At 40.8% G+C, this 20,435-nt stretch overlaps 1 protein-coding gene across 4 annotated transcripts in view; it reads left to right on the top strand.

The window, feature by feature from the left end:
- Positions 1-648: 648 nt before the first annotated feature.
- tcp11l2 (t-complex 11, testis-specific-like 2) overlaps positions 649-20,435 on the top strand; it is a 35,035-nt gene continuing 15,248 nt past the window's right edge. The window contains exons 1-5 of one of the 4 annotated variants that reach the window (XM_047022726.1): positions 649-782; positions 12,367-12,531; positions 12,604-12,663; positions 12,754-12,804; positions 18,331-18,517. In XM_047022726.1, coding sequence (XP_046878682.1) covers positions 18,343-18,517 — 175 coding nt within the window. In that variant the 5' untranslated portion in view covers positions 649-782; positions 12,367-12,531; positions 12,604-12,663; positions 12,754-12,804; positions 18,331-18,342. Of the gene's footprint in view, positions 783-1,389; positions 1,506-12,366; positions 12,532-12,603; positions 12,664-12,753; positions 12,805-18,330; positions 18,518-20,435 lie in introns of all 4 variants that reach the window. The other 3 variants (XM_047022727.1, XM_047022724.1, XM_047022725.1) reach the window with 3 other exon arrangements.

A 20,435-nucleotide genomic window follows, 5' to 3' on the forward strand; every position in this document is an offset into this window, starting at 1 on the left:
TAGCCAGACTCACACACGACAACTTTCACGCGTGTTTGGTAATATTCGGACACCTTCAATGTCGCCAATGCTTAAATCTGGACCAAACAGTTGAATTGAAATACAAATGTATGGAAGAAAGGGTTTTACTCCGCCTTTTCACTAACGGAAAGACTACGTTTAATTATAAATAGAGTAAAGTAAGCAAACAGCGCTTAATCGGCCGTGACTGACGTCAACGCAGCAAACCACGAGAAGCTGAAATGTCCGACTTCACAGAGCCGTTTTCAACTCCTCCCCGACTGCAAGCGGCCACTCTCGCCGGTCGTTTCATGCAGCCGCAGTCCATGTCGAATGCACCTATTATTTTTACCAGTCACGTCACGTAACGTCATATCCGTAAACAAAGAAGTCCGAACAGCATGCGGAGCAGTGGACTCTGTTGGTAGAGGTGGGGAAGATGTTTCGTAATTTTTCAAAATTCCATTGACATACTACACTATTTATACTCTACTTTAAGACTGTTGCAATATTAAGGTGTATTAACAGGAATATATCAGTTTTAAATTGTAATTTTTATTATATGTGAAAACATACTTTCCCTTTGGAACATACATACTCCCCTTCTTAGAAATGGTCTAGCCCAGCTGCTCATACAGTGAAGAGTGTGTGTGTTTGTGTGTGTGTGTTAGGATCTTTAAACAGAACCTAAGCGAACTGTGATCCAGACGTACCAGTAAACACACGAACAAAATAGTTATTTCGCCAATCACCAAGTCTCCTTGGACAGAGATTTAATCAAGGTAAAGCATTTAGCTAGCTAGTGACTTTTCAACATTTCATACTTTTTTGGGGGAGAACAAAACTATGCTGTAGGCGCTTGGTGCAGTAGTACTAGTCACCAAACAACATGGAGGTAAAACTCGCTTTATATTTGGGGTTAGAAAATGCAGTTATCCATGAACATGTAGATAGCCTCCATTCGCTTTGTCCACTTAATTGCTAGCAAATCTTGATATACTTAATACCTGGATGTGCAAACGTTAACCAGCAGTACCCCAAACCACTCAAAATTTTATTTAATTGGTTCAGAGGTAAATTGTTTGGTCTGTGCTAGGTAGACTAGTTGTACTAATTGTCCTCTTAGGATGCAATTGCTTTAGCAAGCCGAGCGATATTCGATTAGTTGTTTGATCATTGCCGAGGCACGAGTGTATGACGTCATAATTTATGAACATTAAAATTCACACAATGCAACAGTGTTAGTTTTTTAATGTTGATGCGATCTGCAGTATTCTCAGATAGACTCCGAGCAGAGCTCATCATGTCTTGTTTTGGTTCTGTAATTGCTTGGGTCACGTGTACTGATCAGTGACGCGTGTGTGGATTTGTTTTTGTCCTTGTGCACAGCTGAGATCGTCTTCCCGTTATAACAAGCCTTGTAGGGAAGGCCGGGGACACACATCAGCCAATACAGAATGTTACCATGGAAAGCTATGAAGCTAACGACAGCCCAGTATCTAAATGTACATATTATTTCTCTTTAATATTTAGGCTACGGAACGGCCATTATAGTGAGCACTAATGTGAACACTAACGAACCAATTCATATATTATAGTACAATTAATTCTGTGGACTTGAATGTCAAGTCAAAATGTTTAATGTGCTGCTGCATTACACTGCTTCTTAATCTGTTTAATAAGAGACAGGACATGTCACCAGAGATTAGGCTATAACCATGGCATGCTGTCTAATAGGAACCCCATCTGTCAAGTCCCACGAGTGATACAATGACACAAATGTGACTGTAAAGGGTGGGGGTTTGGGTGGCTGTCAGTGGTGCCATTATTAGAACTTACTATGGTAAACCAGCACCACCCAATAAAGTAGTAAGGCCCATAACTCCATGCCAAATAGGTCTGTTTTGCTGCAGTCTACTCCCCATTTCAGTTGAATGCCCCTTAAGGCATAAAAGTATTTATATTAGTGATTGCAAATGTTAGGAACCGAGGTGAGTGTGACCCACCATTTGTTGGTCTAAGCCAGGAGGTCTTGTAAACCGATCTGTGTAATGTTATCAGGTTACCTAGGTGACTCATTTGATCCAAGCATAGAACAAGGTCTTTATTGTCCTATTTGTGAAAGTCAACAGGCTTCTAGGCCTAGGACTGAGCTGATTTGCTGATGGGTCTCCCCTCTCAGGTTAACTGAACTGAACCTAGATGGGTATATACCCATTATCATTTGTTTCCATGGTCACTGGCTCACCAACTGTTAATAGCCTGCAATGTTTTGTTGTATCTTGTGACTCCCTTAGCAACCGCAAAAAGACCCCCCCCCACACACACACACACAAAATGTTAACAGCAAGTTTCAGTTTAAAGAGCCATATGTGCTGCAAGGAGCTAATGTTGTTAAACACATAATTTTTGGGAAAAGCCTGATTAATATGCCTGATATCTGTTGGTGTTCTGGTTTTCAACTCAGGTATTGTGAAATTATGTGAGGGTATCAATTAAAAGAGGGGCATAAGGCTATATTATTCAGAAGTTGAGGCTAAAGTAATTTGGTTATTAAATTACTAAAACACACATACACTGAGTAGCAGATCCACACAAAAAATATTCTCTACTCAAATATACCGCTACACAAACAATTATAAACACAAGCTCCACAAACTCTCATGGCTAATCATTACATTGTGTAGTGGGTTTTAACATATGACTAGCAATGTAACAGTAAGTCACACAATGAAGTGTGAGACCCATCAAGCAAAGACTTTGTCCAGGAACTCCAGTCTTTATTATATGAGAGGTGGGGGCAGGGGTGTCTCCTTGCCTATGCTAGAAACCATTTCAAAACAATCTGGAAAGGTGCATGTTAAAGGTGGTTGATTTGTTTGCCCCAGACCATGTATTTAGCATACTGTAAGTAGGCTAGGCCTAGTCCTAAATATTAGGTACTAGAGTTGGACCAAAACAACTCTGGCTCTGCTAGTTTGGCTTCAGAAGCCTCCTTTTTGTCCTTGCTAAAGGGTACAAAGAAATGCAGAGAAAAACACATCTCTACTGTTCCCATGTCTCTGATTTGCCGTATTTTTCGGAAAATAAGCCGCATTGTGTAGAAACTGCACCTCCCCAGAATGAGCACTTTGTGTTTGTAAGTCGCACACGAAAATAGCACACCTTACCACTGACAAAAAGCAGCAATATTTTTATAAGATAGTTAGTTCAGGTTTTGATCCTTATTTACTGACAAGTGAACTGCTTACTCCACTAACGTATGGTAAAAACCTGGCAAATTGGACGTTTGCTGACATCTATACTTACCTCGTCCACAATCCCTCTCCATACACCGGGGAAGCCCTTAAGGCATTTAAAAGCACCGAAGCCTACCGCTACTTCTCATCAGGATGGGTTAAGGATCCCAAAATGTATCATTCTGGAGAAAATGTTCTTCATCATAGGAAGGGTCAGTGGCAGTCTGTTAATCAAACAATATTAACATTACACAAACAGCGTTTATATCACTGAACTGAATTTCCATCAGATTCTGTTGTAATATCAGTCACATCAGGATGTAACCGGTGTGAACTGGTGAAACTCACTCGTCAGGTATGTAATGGCCCACTGAGGAGCTAGTTTTTCTTTGGCGTAGCTGGTAGTGGTTGCGTTTGGAAGTCGAGAGGCGGCAGGTTCGACTTAGCCTGGCTGCCAGCCCAACTTCTCCCCGCCCAAAAAATAATTTGGTCGGGAAGTTGGGTCTGGAGGGTCTCGTATTGGGGACCAACTACAGAAAACCAGAATCTGGGCGAACCAATTAAATTGCCGGGCGGGCTTTATAGGATCATGGACAGATGATCAACAGTAACGTAATCACCCACGTCACAAAAGAGCGTTTAAATTGAATTCGTTTTGAACAAACATGGCTACCGCTGGAGATCTGGGATGTTATGATTCTGCAATCGAGTCTGTTTTAGAAGACATTTGACAATGCATTAATTTTGAAAGAGGAACAGAGAGACGCAATCAAGGCATTTGTCAATGGAAAATATGTTTTTGCCGTCCTTCCTACGGGATTTGGTAAAAGTTTAATTTATCAGCTGGCCCGGATGGAGTTGTAATCCTAAACGGAGAACTTGTTCGTATATGCATTGCCCTTTATTGTTTCGCTCAAAAAGGTTAACCGTGTGAACAAGTACTCTCCCTACCCTACCCTTAAATTAATTTTACAACACCGGCAAAAATCGTTTGTATTCATTCTTCAAGCATACTTCAAGTCTGCTTGTAGTTTAGTTCTGTTTAGTTCTGTTAACTATGCGGTGCTTAACATACGTCACATACTCTGTTGCTCTGATTGGTTGTAGATCTATCCAATTGAGCGAAGAGGCATTTGTTTTCCAGGCTCGTTTGAAACACGCCCTGTAGTCAAAGCCCAACGGAGAGTTCTCAGACTCATATTCTAGCCTGACGAGTATGACAACGTCAGGCTAGGTTCGACTCCCCGTGGGAGTGAACATTGGCCAGATATCTCTGACAAAGCTTGCAAGACCACGTCCGTTATATACCCGTTACAAGGACACCAAATGAAAAGTAGTTTAGCATACTAACGCCACTCCAACAAGTAGCAACATAACATAATTCAACCATATAACTGTAGCTGAGGGTTTTATGCTAAACTTAGGTTTGGGCTTTAAAAGAAGGACACAGGCTTCCAATGCCGGTGTTATCGCCCAACTGGTTTCCACGCTAACTGGTTCCCCAACTGTGCGTTCACCTATCAGTCTTCCTCTATCACCTGATTCGTCACAAATTCACAAACATTTTACTGGCGATTATCAAGTTGGATCTAATATTTGCTGCCTCGAATATGAAAGTATAGGCTACGTGCGCACTACATTACATCCATTCACAATGAAATAAATAGAGACAAAATAAAACATTTGCATGCTCGATGAAGTGGGATTCGATCGCACAACAGCAAAAACGCAACCTGCCATGTAGTCCACTACTTTACTATTCAAGCTATTTGACGGCAAAGACGGCACTGCATGTCTCACTTTATTTAACTCACTCCGCCAGACAGTCAGAACAATGACTCCCCTTGTGGTAACCACAGCCGGTGGTGGGGCTTGTATCTCCGGGAGGGGTCTGAAGTGTGCTTTGTGTGCTTCTGTTTCCACTACATACGAGCAGGGAGTGTCTTTTTTTCTCAGCACAGTGGCAGATTCTTTTGTGTTTGTGATCCAGGCTCGTTGACCTGCTTTTAGTTCAGGGGGGTATTCCAGGTAGTGGGTTTAACAAACTCTGAGATTAACCCTGAACTCTGAGTTGAGTTACTCTAACTAGGGATGCACCGATCTGACTTTTTCAGTCCTGATACCGATACTGATGCCTGGGCTTTGTGTATCTGTCGATACCCGATACCAATCCAATACCGTTGTTGAATTAATAATAAACTGTATACCTCCCACCTTATACCTTCCTTCCACCATGTGGAAAAGACTAAAGGCACCAGACTTACCTAACTGAGACAAAATAACAGGCGTAATCTACTGCATTCTTATTTATTTGTTATTTAAAAAACAATTGTGCATTCAAAATGCAAAAATAGAATGTAATCAAACATAGGGCCTATTAAAATAAATAAAATGTAGCAGTAGAAACTAAATAGTGTATTGGTCAAACATACAATAGTAATCAAACAGCAACCAAACATTGTAAACAATGTTTGTAAAAATATTTGAATTCTTATTTATTTGTAGTCGCTGGTGTGTAAACCATGGAAGTTTTTAGCTTAAAGCATTGCACCGTGCAGTGTAGGCCAACAGCTCATATCCAACCAGTGGACAGAAACTTAAAAGCAACATGGAGTGAGCCAAAGAATTGGCTGTGTGGAGATATTTCACGCTTGCAACGCCAACGAGTTTGTCGGCTGTTTGCAATGTCTGCAAAGTAAATGTTTTGAGGGGTGGTGGTAGTACTGCAAAGTACAATAATACCAATTTAATCAAGCACATCCAAAAGCACAATGCTAGGAGCACGCCAATTTCCTACAGCTCAACGACTCTACTATACTGTAGAATCTACAGTGTAGAATGAGTAGCGTTGCACATATGTGATCGTCCGAATGCGGGTCTCACAGCGTAACGTTGCATATGTGATTTCGAAAATTCCAACGGAATATTTTCCGATAGACAAAATCTATGCGACAAACGCTGTATGGCTTCAACATGTACCAATGAGAAGGCTAACAGGTAACACTAGCATGCTAGTAGCATTGCTTCGAGTATTATGCTTGCTGTGGGCACCGTCGGAAATATTTAGAACTCACGCATCTAAAGGTTGCATGGATCGGCCAGTGGATCGGCTACATTTTCCGATCCCCGATCCAGCTATTTTGTCAATATTGGGGCCGATATCCGATCTTTGTATCGGATCGGTGCACCCCTAACTCTAACATGGGAAACTCCCAAAATTTGGTTGCAAAAAAGCTGATATGAATTTGTTAACTCAACTCGGAGTACGGCAACTCTGACCCAGCTAACAAAATGACGTCCCCAGGACGTCCCCTGAACGTCCCCGAATGTTATCAGGATGACGCAAGGGAACGTCCCCAGGACGTTTTTTTGTAGGGTCCCCTGAACGTCCCGGGGACGCCGCAGACAAACGTCCCCGGGACGTCCATGTAACGTCCTCATAACATTTAGGGGACGTTCAGAGGCCGTTTGTCTGCGACGTCATGGGGACGTTCCCTAGCGACGTCCTGATAACTTTCGCATACCAAATGCATAATCAATTTCTCAACCTTAATTTACAGTCACATTTATGCATTTAATGAATATTTGTTGTATACATAGTATAAAATGCATATTAGCCTATAGTGCAAAACTAAACTGAATGTGTTCACTTAAACTCAACAAGGTAATTTGACATCTTTATTTTTTAAATCAACTTTAAGTATAACAGGCTGCTGCTAAGTATTGTGTATTGTAACTTATTATGTGTATTTACATTTACATTTACATTTATTCATTTAGCAGACGCTTTTGTCCAAAGCGACTTCCAAGAGAGAGCTTCACAAAGTGCATAGGTCACTGATAATAACAACAAGATAGCCCCACAGCATTGCGGGTAGTCAAAAACAAGAAGTACATATTGTGGACAACCAAAAAATAGTGCTAAAGGGAAGAAACCATAAGAGCATGTAGTTAAACAAGTTAAAATTACACAACATTGATCTCTAAGTGCAGGTGTACCTGTAGGAAAGCAATAAAAATAGGATTAACTAAAAAAAAAAGAAGAATACAACAGTTTAAATCAGCTACCACTAACCAACAAGAGCAACAGTCTAAGTGTACAGTAGTGTATGCTTGTAGAAGAAAAAACACGATTTATAGTATAAACAAACACTTTATTCAAATACATGTCAATAGGCTGAATTAATTTTCTTATATTTGTATTGTATCAACCCTTCCTCATTCCTTCCCTACTCCTCCTAATCGTCCTCCACCAATTCGTCCGGAATCAACACCTGCAACATGAATTAGCTACAATTAGACAGCAGATCAAATGCAAAGAACATTAAGTGGAAGTGTATTTTATCCATATGCTCCTGGAGTTATTTTTAGGACCGTACCAAGTGAAACGGAAAGCTTCCCTGACCTTCAGTATCCAGATATGTACAACCATCTAGCTAGTGCTAATCAACTTTCCTTCATCTAGCTACTCATCGTGAACATTTGTCCGACGTAGCATATCATTATGCTACTTTTCTTACAAAACGTCTTGGTTTATTGTAGCTCTAGTCTAACTGTCCAAAACGAGCTACTCTATAGTACAGTAGAGCTAACGCTACTTGAATAGCTAGAGCTGTAGCCTTCACCTGTCCAAAAGTAGCTTCAGCTGTTTTGTATTTTCTGTATCCTTAAACAGACGACACCACTAGTGTGTAGGCATCCGATTTAAAGCTAGCTAGTTAGTGCTATCGAGAACATTGTTAACTACTGTACAAATTAAGATGATACTGTACGACGTCTCAATTTAGCCGACTTAGAAAACTTTCTTAGTGCCAACTCAAATTGGCTAGTAATTAATACACATTAATTTTCGATATGGCTATTTCACGTTGGATAAACATACAAATACATAGATAGTAGAGCTAAAGTTTGTATTAAAACATATTTAACGCTACCTCAAATTCTGTCCTTCGGGTGGCCCACGTTCACAGGAGTGCGCTAAATTACTCTAAACTAGCCAACTACACAAAAAACACTATTAAAAACACAAAAACAAAGAACTAAACTATCAACACTAAAACTTAAGTTGAAGATATATCTACACGAAATGATTATCAAACGGTATTATAGCTATAAATGAAGGATGCGGGATCAAAAAGTTTAGCTGTCTCTCAACGACTTCGACTTCACTCAACAACAGGGTTCACGTCACGAGCGGTGACGTCCGCAAGGAACATTTCTAGAGACACAGCTGTTGCTTGGATAGGCTGGATCCAGCTTAGATGTTTTGTTTCAGGACATCCCCAAATTATTTGACTATAATGTGTTACTTCGCTCAAATGCAAGTTATTGGTACCATACATAAACAATTGATTTAATACTGTACAGTTTCCAGAGTGACAGTAGGCTATAGCTCGAGCAATTTCACATTACAGAATGACACACAAACGAAAATATCAGTTCGGAATTTAGATGGTTACGTTATGACCAACGAATGACGTTCTGGAACCCAGCGCTAGTTTCCTCAAGGATCACAATGACTCTTGCTTAGACTGTTGCTCTTGTTGGTTAGTGGTAGCTGATTTAAACTGTTGTATTATATTTAATCCTATTTATATTGCTTTCCTACAGGTACACTTGCACTTAGAGATTCATGTTGTGTAATTGTAATTTGCTTAACTACATGTTCTTATGGTTTCTTCCCTTTAGCACTTATTTTTGGTTGTTCACAATGTGTACTTCTGTTTTTGGCTACCTGCAATGCTTTGGGGCTATCTTGTTGTTATTATCAGTGACCTATGCACTTTGTAAAGCTCTCTCTTGGAAGTCGCTTTGGATAAAAGCGTCTGCTAAATGAATAAATGTAACCCCCCAAAAGTTTTAAACATAATGTCATATCATAACCAACCAGGGACGTTCCTGGAATGTCCCCTGAAAGTTAAAAAAATAAATGTCTAAATTGTGACCTTTTAGGAACTTTAATAACGTCCTAAGGACGTCGTCCTAGGGACGTCCTAAGGATAACGTCACGGTATGACCTATAGGGGACCAAATAGGAACGTCACCGAACGTCCCCAGGACGTCCCTTGTTAGCTGGGGAGTTTAGCGCGTGCATGAATATTACCAAAAGCCAACATCTATGGAGCTCCGATACTAGGATTCACCATGGCAACCGACGACAAAAAATGTCATACTTCACCACACTTTACATTTTCGTGTTCATGGTCAATCTGAGCACATATTCCGGAAAAAAGCAACACAGCTGTAGCAGCGTAGCCTATAGCTGGGGACAATTGCTGCCGAGTCAATGCATTACTATTTGAATGCAATAGCCAGTCCATACATTGAACATTTAACCCCACTGTCCGTTAATATTACAGGAGAAAAAGTGGTGGACTTAATAAAATAGCATGTTCAATGTTATAATACATTTAAAAACATACTACGAACAGGTAATGCATATTTTGCGTATAGGCTACGCTTGTGATTGTAGCCTCAACGTCACCATGGTTTTAATCATATTCGACATGATACAAAGTTTAAATATCAATTGGTGCCTATTTCAACTTGTAGTAGCAGTTTCCCTCTACAGAATGCTTTTTATCAAAGGATTATTATGATGATTACGTAAGATGACGAAGAGACATTAATGACTGCTGCCGCAGAAATGGATTTAGAGAATTATGTATGGTAGCTACTGGTAGTTATCTCTCCATGTACTTTTATTTACAGGCTTTGTTTGTAATTGTCAGTTACACTGATATTATGAGAATAATAAATATAAAAACGATTTGCACATTCTGACAACAGGGCATGCTGTATACAGTAAGATGTTCATTTAATGGCAGGTGAATTTTGCATGTGGAACAGTGAAATGTAGCTAATGTAATCTCATGTATACCCAGTTACAATTAAATTAGTTGTACAAACTGCACCTCGTGAAGAAAGTGCCAAAAACTGACCAAGAGATGGTGTAGGCCTACTAAGGGTAGAAGAAATAAAGGCTAATCTCGAAAATGATTTACTGGAACACCACTTACGAGAGGATGCATGGTCACAGGTCATGTTAATTGTAGGAACAATAACCTATATGAATATTAATAGTTACATTTTTTGAATTTCTATTTTGACCAAGAGATGGTGTAGGCCTACTTGGGGCAGAAGAATAAAGGCTGATCTTGTAAGGCTATCAACCTGCCCCCACCTCTCGTATGGTAAAATATGGAGTTACTGGATGGAGTCTCAACTTGATGGCTCTCACATCTCATTGTGTAACTTACTGTAGCATTGCTAGTCATGTTGATAAGTAAGGGTCAAGATTCTGGTGTGATTGTAGTTGTTCTCAAGGAATTGTGAAGCATTGTTCTGTGGATTATTGATCTCCTGAGACCCTCTCCTCAGCTGTAGGTTGTCCTACTCCTTCCTCACTCTTGCTTCCTATCTCTGGTTTACAATAATCATGGTAGAGTAGGCATAAGAGTTAACCTTCATTGATATCATTCATTTGCAATATGATAAAAACTATTTAACCTTAATTTGACCATTCTTGCTCTGATTTAACCCAAAAATCAAATAGTCAAATAACTGTAATTCCATTGGTATTGGCATTATTTGGTTAATGTTAATACACTGTTCAGTTTCCCATCTTCCTTCAAACCATAGGGGAATTAGTTTCGGTTGTTTGGCCAATATTGACCCCCTACAATGTTGAAATAGATTTGCTGAAACATCAGTTTCAGGATGGTACATCATGTAAATTGTAGGAATCATATGAATCATGTAAATTGTAGGAACAATAGCCAATAGAAATAGGCTAGGCTACTCATTGTGATTTCTATTTGTAGGCAATGAAGAAGACCAAACACAATGTCAATTATTTGAATTTATTTCAGTGCCCAAAAGCATTTGGTCAATTCTGAGTGCATGTCCACGGCATGTAACACTAGCGACGAAGGCCCAAGGGCTGAGAATGTTGCTAAAAGAAATTACAGATTGTGACGGAAAACGGCAACGTTATCTTAGGTATTCATCAGGGAATTAAAGCACATCAAATCGCAATCTTAAAATCGTCTCCCAGCGTATAACTAAGCAAATTCAATTTTGTTCGAGATCGCTTTGCTGAACCAGGAAATGATATGCCTTGTCTGCCAAAGCTATCGGGCTCATAAAGTGGGAGGGGATCGGTAGAAACGCAGAGTTTGGCATAGAAAACCTGCTAGCGAGCAGGTTAGTTTCACTGAGTAAGTTACCATGGAAACTTACCAAAAGGTTTTGTTACCTCTCTTTCTGGAACGTGGAACTCGGAGTATGCCTCTTTTCAGGGTTAAACAACTCCAAGTTTTCACTAAACCCGCTACCTGGAATACCCCCCAGGTCTCACAGTAGCTCTGTGTCTGTGGTTAAAGTCAACTGTCTGTGTGTGTTTCAACTTTTTGTCCTTGTCTGCAAAGGCCTACCTGTTTGGCCATTGAGGTTTGAGTTGAACAGGTGAGACTGGCAATGGTGAGCGCAGTATCCTGCCCATCAGGAATTCTGCTTGCGATGGTCCCTGATGCAGCAGTGTGACTCTGTAAGCCAACAGGGCTCTATGGGTCAGCATTTTTCCTCAATAGGCCCTTGACGGTTTTCACAGCTCTCTCTGCCTCTCCATTGCTCTGTGCAAAGTATGGGCCGCTGGTCACATGTTTGAAGTCGTAGTCCTTGGCAAATGAGGAGAAAGAGACTAAAGAAAACTGAGGGCCATTATCATTACTTCCGGAACTCCATGTTGAACTCCAAACATTTATTTAAAGCCATTGATAACTCCTGCTAATGTGGTTATTGGGTTTTTTATTACTTCAATGTATCGAGAGTCTATTAACAATAAGTAAGAGTAATTTTCCCAGTAAAACATATCAGCTCCTACTTTCTGCCAGGGCCGCTGTGGCAGCTCTGAGGGTATCATTGGTTCTGGGTGAAGTGGTTGATTTTTAGCATATACCTCACACTGGGCCACCACTCTTGTGATTTGCGCGCCCAGTCCCAGCCACCACACTGACTGTTGGGCCCTCAGTCTGCATTTGGTTGTCCCCATGTGTCCCTCATGTAGTCTGGCCAGCATTTCCTTATATAATGTCTCTGGTATAACAATCCGCTGCCCTTTCATCAGAAGGTCACCATTGTAGCTCACTGTGGTGGACCCAATAGGGCTTCAGTTGCTGGGGCAGCTCTTCTTGCCGTGGCCACCCTCTTTTGCACTGTGACATCAGCTGGCTGCAGATGGAATCCTGCTGTTGGTGCTCTGCTATCTGTTGAAGTTTACCCTGGGATGCAGGTAAGTTTTCACGTATCATATTGATAAATATCTGCACTTCAACTTCTAGCTGTGCCTCTTTTTTTCGGTCAGTGGGCATCTCACAGGAGCCCTGGAGAGTGCATCAGCTGTGATGAGCGCCTTCCCTGGCACGTAAGTTATCTTGTATGTGAACCTCAGCAGTCTGAGGCGGAATCGCTGCACTCTGGGAGGTAAATCATCGAATGCTTTTGTCCCCAACAGGGCCAGTAGTGGTTTATGGTCTGTCTCTATCGTGAATGATAGGCCTATGAGGTATGTACTCAACCTTTCAAATTGCCCAGGTGACGGCTAACGCCTCCTTTTCAACCTGGGCATAACATTGCTATGTTTCAGAGAGGCTTCGAGAAATGTGTGCGATTGGATACCACTCCATGTTATCCTGTCTCTGCATAAGGACAGTACCCAGGCCAAAGGATGATGCATCTGCAGACACTTTTGTTCTGGCTTGTGGTCTGTACTGAGCCAACACTCTGTGCCAGCTCCTTTTTTAGGTTTTCAAATTATGTCTGTTAAATGTGGCCCCAAGACCACTCATTGTTCTTTGATAACAAGTCTCTGAGCGGTTTGGTGGTGTCTGCAAATTTAGGGATAAACTTTGCAAAATATGTGACTTTTCCCAAGAAACGCCTAAGATCTGCTGTATTCTGTGGGATGGGCATGTCTGTGATAGCTCTGATTTTCTCGGGGTCAGGTTCTTAGGCTCCCGCCTCCTGGAGGCGTGTCAAAACAGCTGTGAGACGTTCATCATGTTGTACTCTATTTTCTCCACATGAGGATATCATCTGCACGGCATATCACTCCCCTTAGCTGCTCTAAGAGCTGGGCCATGCCTCTCTGAAAATGTTCGGGCCCTGAGTTAATTCTGAAAGGGAGGACATTAAAACAAAATTGGCCAAAGGGGGTGATGAATGTTGTGAGCTCCCTGCTCTCCTGTGCCAAGGGTATTTGCCAAAACTCACAACTTGCATCCAGCTTTGTGAACACCAGTGCACCATTCAGCTGGGCTAATGAATGGTCCACTGAGGGTAATATGTGTCTTTCTCTGCACACTCCCTCATTGAGTTTGGTAAGGTCAACGCGAAGAGTCTTATCTTACCATTGGGTTTTGGGACCACTACTATTCCTGCACATCAGGAGCGCATATAAACAGTGCAGCTCGACAAGCCCTATCCAAGAGATGAAAGTTTGTCGATGACTTGAATTTTTTGGAAACTAGAAACCCGTCATCACAACCTTTGAGCATCCAACAAGACTTGAGAGACTTGAATACATGGTCTCGGGAATGCCACATGGTCCTCCATCCGGGTAAATGTAAGGTCCTCCATGTCCAGTTCAGCACCCTCCCTCCTCGCTCAAGATAAATGACACTGTTCTAGAAGAAGTAGGAGTCATGAGGATCCTCGGTGTCTACCTGCAGTCGGACCTTAAATGGAATGCGCATGTCGACCAAAAGCAAGCCAGCGTCTATTTCTCCTGCGCAGACTGAAGCATTTCCACATTTCGAAGGAAGACCTTGTTACTGTACATACTTCCTATATATGCCTTGTGACTGAGTACTCAGCCCCTGTCTGGCACCCTGGGTTAACAACAAAGCTGCGCAACAAAATTTTACAAATCCAGCATAGGGCAGTGCGCATCATTATGGGATGTGACTACACCTGCTATTCGGATGCTTGTGCACAGCTCGGCATTCCATCTCTCCACTCCAGACGGTCGACTCTGACTCTTAAGTTCGCCAAATCACTCTTAGTGTCTGAACAGTGATTCAGCCACCTCCTACTGCCCACAAGAGTGAACTTCAGCTGCCGACAAACCCGCTCTGCTAACAATTAGGGCTGGGCGGTATGGCCTAACATTTTTATCACGGTATAATTCGTAAGCACTGACGGTGTCGGTATTTATCATGATATATTAATTATTCTTAAAATGTCACGACAATGCAATCCGCACTGCTGCGGATAATCTACTGCACTCGGACGGATTTGGATTGGTTAACGCTGGTGTGTCACTGTCACATGAGTTGAAACTTCCAAATTTTGCAGCGTTTAATTACCACGGAAGATGGACTTCTCAGTAGCCTACCCGTTCAACAGTAGCCTACGTTTATGGGATCGCAAAAAAACTGTTAAATATTTGTAGAGTTAGCCCTAGCTATAAACTATACTCGATTCTGTTGACCTACAATAAACATACATTTCACAATTCTAACCAACCAGGCATTGGATTTGTCAAACGCATTCTGGTGGATTCATTTTCGCGCACATGCATGGCTTTCAGGTGATGAAAGAGATTGCTAGTGTTTCTACCTTAGGCTAGCACAATTCGACGACACAACTTACAGAGTAGGCTACTGTTTGTTGATTGATGTTGGATAACTTGAAACCAAATCATTCCCAAACGACAGAGGATTTTTTTACCAATTCTTCTTTGTCCGGCAAATCAACCCCACTGGCGTTATTTTCAGACATCATTAACGCTTGCTTACACTTGCCAACAAAAGCAGTTTACTCATATGAATGTTTGCTTCCTCTGGAGTTGCGCTAGCTTGTTTGTTGACTTTCATTGGCTGGCACAATGCGTGCAGCGTCCATGCTGCATGTTTTTTTTGTAAAAGATACAAATTTGAACTAACCCACTAGGCAGTATCACTTGACTTATATTTTATACCAAACAGAAACACTTTACTAATACATTTATTAATATATCGTGATATACATGATATGGCAAAACCATATCATGGTCCAACGCAATACCGGTATTCGCGTTCATACCGGTATACCGCCCACCCCTACTAACAATCTGGACATTCCTAAGTGCCGAACTGAACGCTATAAAACCAGTGCCATCCCGCACATGGTCCGTCTAATCAACTGCTCAGAAGTATGTCTATCTATGTCCTAATTATCCAAGTATAAGTATGTCCTCAATATTTCTATTTTAAGAACTCGCTGGTCGATACTATGTGTATATGTATATCTATGTACCTGCCACGCTGATAAGTATTTTTTATGATTTGTCTGTTTGGAATATTGATCTTGTACATTTATTTTATATTGTTATGTCACAACACCAATACAGCCTTCGGGCTGTGATTGTAGTGATACAAATTTCTCAATAAATAAACCACAAATCAGTGGGTTTCTCTATCTTAGAAACGACCCCCATCTTTTCCATTCTTTCCAGCTCGTCCTTGACTTTGTCATTTAAGGGAAGTGGTATGCGACGAGGGGTGGACAGAGCATAAGGGACGGCTTCCTCATTCAGGCGGATTTGGTAATCGCCTTCAAGTCTCCCTAATCCACTGAACACCTTCGGAAACTTCTTTTTGAAAACTTCTCCTGGATCTTCTTTCTCCCCTTGATTTTCAACTGCATCCACTCGTTCAATGAGGGGCAGTACTGTAAGTGCTGGTAAGCCCAGCACTGGCCTGGCTAAGTTGTCAATGACAAACAGAGACTGAGTTGTGTTTTTATCTTTACTTTCTAGCTTACTCTGCATCTGTCCTACTACAGGCAGTATCTTGTTATTTGGGCCATACAGTCTCTTTGAGGTGTGAGGTAAAGGACCATCTATTTTGCACTTATATAATTTAGTGGGTATCGCTGTCACTGCTGATCCTGTGTCTAGTTTAAAAGAAACAACTTTGCCATTCATTTTGATGTCTGAGTACCAACCAGCACTGTCTGCCTTCACCTCACCCAGGAAAAGGCTGTCCTGATGAAGTGTCTCCCACATTTATGGCAGGTCCCTGATGTTCCAGCAGTACTATGTTTTGCTCTTCTTTCTGAATTCCACTCTTTCTTTCGAGTGGGCGAAAGTGCGTGCACTTTGTCACTGGGCTCGCGGTTTCCCGCCCCGCGCAGCACAACTTGCTGTTACCTGTGTAACCTGTGTAGTGCACTTTCAGTTAATCAAGTATACTTCCTAAAGTACTTCAAAGTATACCTTGGAATACTCTAAAGTAACCTGTGTAGTGCACTTTTAGTTCATGAAGTATACTTCCTAAAGACCCTCAAAGTATACTTTACAATACTTTCAAGTACACTTTCATTTAATGTAAGTACTTCTAGGAGTAAACTTCTAAATTTAATTTGACTATTACTTACTAATGTATTAAAATGTTTAGGGGCCCATCAAACGCCTCTGATGTTTAGGTCTCTTGACGAGAACGGGGCCCTCAGAACATTTCACTACTTATTCTCAGCTGAAAGAAGTTATTCACTGCATAAACATTAACATTATAGGAATCCAGCTGTTCTTATGAAATGTAACAGTCATTTAACTCATGGTTACAATGGTAATTCCCACGCAACAAAACACTACATTCTAAGCAGACACATTTAAAAAAATAAATTCATGAAGTTACATTTGTATTTCGAACAAACTGCAAACTTATCAGCAAATTTAAACACAATTTACCGCCTTGCATCATGGGAATTGACTAGCCAATGAGCCACACTATCTTCATTATTTCACGTAGTTTTTCGTTCTTCAGTCAGTTTGACAGTATAACCTTCAAATGCATAATGCAACCCTTCTGTCTGCTTCTTTCTCAAATAGCTTTTTCGTTTTTTTCCATTAATACTTCAATTGATAATTATAAGTGTAAGATTATAGGGCTTTCGAATGTTTTGGCAGTAATTAAGGTTACAGCTTCAATACCAAAAAAGATTCAATGTGCAATGCATAATAGATTTTCATAGACATTAATAATTAGAATGAGATGGATCTAAAAACTTTTACCTGTAATGTACTTAAAAATTATTTGGACTGCAGAAGAAATGTATACCAGTTTCTAAGCATACTTCTTAGAAGTATATCAAAAGTGAACTAAAATTGTACTATCCATATTTTAGTATACTTATAGTATATTTAATATACTTATTTTTTGTAAAGGACGGCATCTTGAAATTCGGTCCTTAAGATGCTGCCGCGACCACTGTGTGACGTCGCATGAAACCCTGGCGATCTTCCAGCATGCGTAACACACTTCGGTTGTGGATAGTATAAAGCCAAGTCACTCATTTAGTGGCAAAATCTATTGTTAGGTCTACAAAATTATTTTAGATATAGTATAAGTTTAGCTAGCTTGCAAATCCTGAGGATGGCTTACTGTAGCAGACCTTTCTATGTGACAACGGACAAGGGTGTTTTGTTCCTCGGGAGTTGCCGTAGACTTGATTCTGAAAGCGTTACGTGAAATCAGTGAGGGCTGTTCGAAAGGCGATGTCAAGAAGAGCATTGCTAAAATACAAGTTATGAAAAGAGACCGCGTCCGTGTCTTATGTCCACACGATCATATACAATTATATATAAAACAAACTTTCAAAGAGCTTGGTTACACTACCAAAGTTGAATTAGTAATGTTGTTAGTGATGCTAGTGTTATTTTTCCAGCTAGCCTATAACATTTCACTGGGTCTTGCAGCTGTTTGATTAGCTAACTGAAATTATTATGAAATGTTATGTTCTACTAGGCATTTGCCTAGCAAGTCACTGTATTTCCAAGCCTTGATAATGTAACTGAGACGACAGAGTAAATAACTCCTCTTTCAAGTAATAAGCCCCCATTCAAGTGTTGAGCATTAAATTAGCTGCAAGGTCTGTAGAGATCTTGAGACAAAGCCACTTTTTGGTTCTAAATCGGACTATATGCCGCTTCAAAATATAGCATAAGCCGCACAAGAAAACTGTAAAATCGGAGTACAAGCCGTGGCTTATTTTTCAAAAATTGCAGTACTTGAAAAACTTAATGCAGCAATGAATGTTATGTCTTCAGCACTGTCCTACCATGCCCCTCAATGACGAGCGACCAACCTCGACTTCCGCCGCTGCCAGCGAGGACCAGGGTAGCGATGGAGAGTCAATGTTGAGCCGCTGTGACAGCACTAACTCAGCCAGCGACCTGGACTATTCCCGCCAGAGCTTTACCAGCGACTGCTCCAGCAAGCAAAGCTCGCCTTCCTGTGAGTGTACTACCTCTTATATAGCAAAGCCATTTGTAGCAAACAAAACCATTTTACACAATCACAAAAGTTACCCCCCCCATGCAATTAAAGTGTCTCACTTAAAAGGTGTTAGCTTTTTGCATTGTTCAGCCTGCATGAGAAAGAGGGTATTTTGGAGGGCATATTGTCTTGCTAAGAGTGTCCTTTTGTTGTTCTCCAACTGGTATTTTTTCAAATGTCTCATTACCTTGAATTAAACCAGGGGTTTTCATCCGGGCGTCCGCGGCCCCTGGTGGTCCGCTGCGGCATTTCAGGGGGTCCGCGACACGAGCCAATGTTGATCAGTCCACCATTGATAAAAAAATATATATACATTTGCTACACAGATTTTATTAGATTTGTTTGAGGTTTTAAAATTGTATTTATATTTTATTAGTGTTCAGAATCTCACATACACATATTTAAATTTTTCAGATTCTATGTATATTGTTTGAGGTTTATAACTAGATTTGTTTGAGGTTTTTAAATAAAAGTAACATGGAAAACCAAATGTTAAAACGTCCTTCTATCCACATGCACGCAGGCACACACACGTAGGCACGCACACACACATAGGCACGCACACACACGTAGGCACGCGCGCGCAGGCACATCAGCGGGCCGCAGATTACTTCTAGGAAGAATGGTGGTCTCTGGGACAAAACCACAGTTGAAAACCCCTGCATTAAACACTTCTGCATGCTCGATGGAGACTAGATGGAAAAAAGAAAGAAGAACATTTTATTGATCTACTTACATCCCAATGTCACAGTGGGAATTCACATACTGTATTTCTTCGTATAAACGCTTCAGCGTTTATTACACAATGTTCATTTTTGGTGCAGCGTTTATTTGTGGGCGGCGTTTAATTGAGGGCGGCGTTTAATCAGTAAGAAAGATTTAGTGAATTGTAGCTGCAGTAGCGGCCATAGACAAACAAATAATAGACAAGGAGGTCGAACACAAAGCCTAGTGTAAAATTTAAGCCGCGCGTTTAGTCGGGAGTACAAGTGCAAACCATTCACAACGCTTTTACAAAGACCCCATTTACAATGCTTCGTGGTAAATTAGGTGTGCGTGGGTAGTACCTTTAACTGTCTCAAATACACGTGTTCTACATTGTGAAGAAATCTGTAGCAGCATGCCGACACGTTCTTATACTTTAGCTTTCAAACAGAAAGCTGTGCAGGGGCCTGTTCCATAAAGGTCACTCAAAAAAGCTAGACTTAAAGTCCTAAACCAGACTTGAATAAGTTTACTTAGTCAAGCGTGGCTAAAGCGGTTCCATAAAGGCTAATTTCATTTTACGCAGTCCTACTAATTCAAGTCAGATTTAAGTAGTCAAGCTAATTGCCCGTGCACCCTATTCTTAAGCAGCCCGAGAGGTAAAACATGGATCATACAATCCACCATGGCAAAAGCAATGCACACGGCCACGTGACTTCCTTCAGAAAGAACGTTCCCTTTAAATCGTGCACAATGACAGCCCACTCATCAACTGCTTCAATCAAAATAAAATGACACGCCATGATTGACGTTGTGGACGATAGGCTACATAGGAGGACCTTTTTATACCTTTACTTCGTTGATTAAAAAACACCCTCTAAACTAATCTAAATTGACTTTTTTGACATTGTTTAAAATAAATAGCCTACTATTAATCAATACATTATCCAGTAGCCTATTGTTAACAATTATATTGCTTTGATAATTATTCTCGGATCATTTAGATTGAGATATAGCCTATGCCTGATGCCTAAAATTTGAAATCTCAAACTAACATCCATACATTTAACGGCTATCGTGTAGCCTATCAAAGCATTGTTCATCCTTATTTAATGCATTAGGCTAAATGTAGCTATGTAGGCTATTTAAGTTGATTTTCTTTCAATGTTGA

The sequence above is a fragment of the Hypomesus transpacificus genome, chromosome 7 (assembly GCF_021917145.1).
Source record: "Hypomesus transpacificus isolate Combined female chromosome 7, fHypTra1, whole genome shotgun sequence".
NCBI classification, from domain to species: domain Eukaryota; kingdom Metazoa; phylum Chordata; class Actinopteri; order Osmeriformes; family Osmeridae; genus Hypomesus; species Hypomesus transpacificus.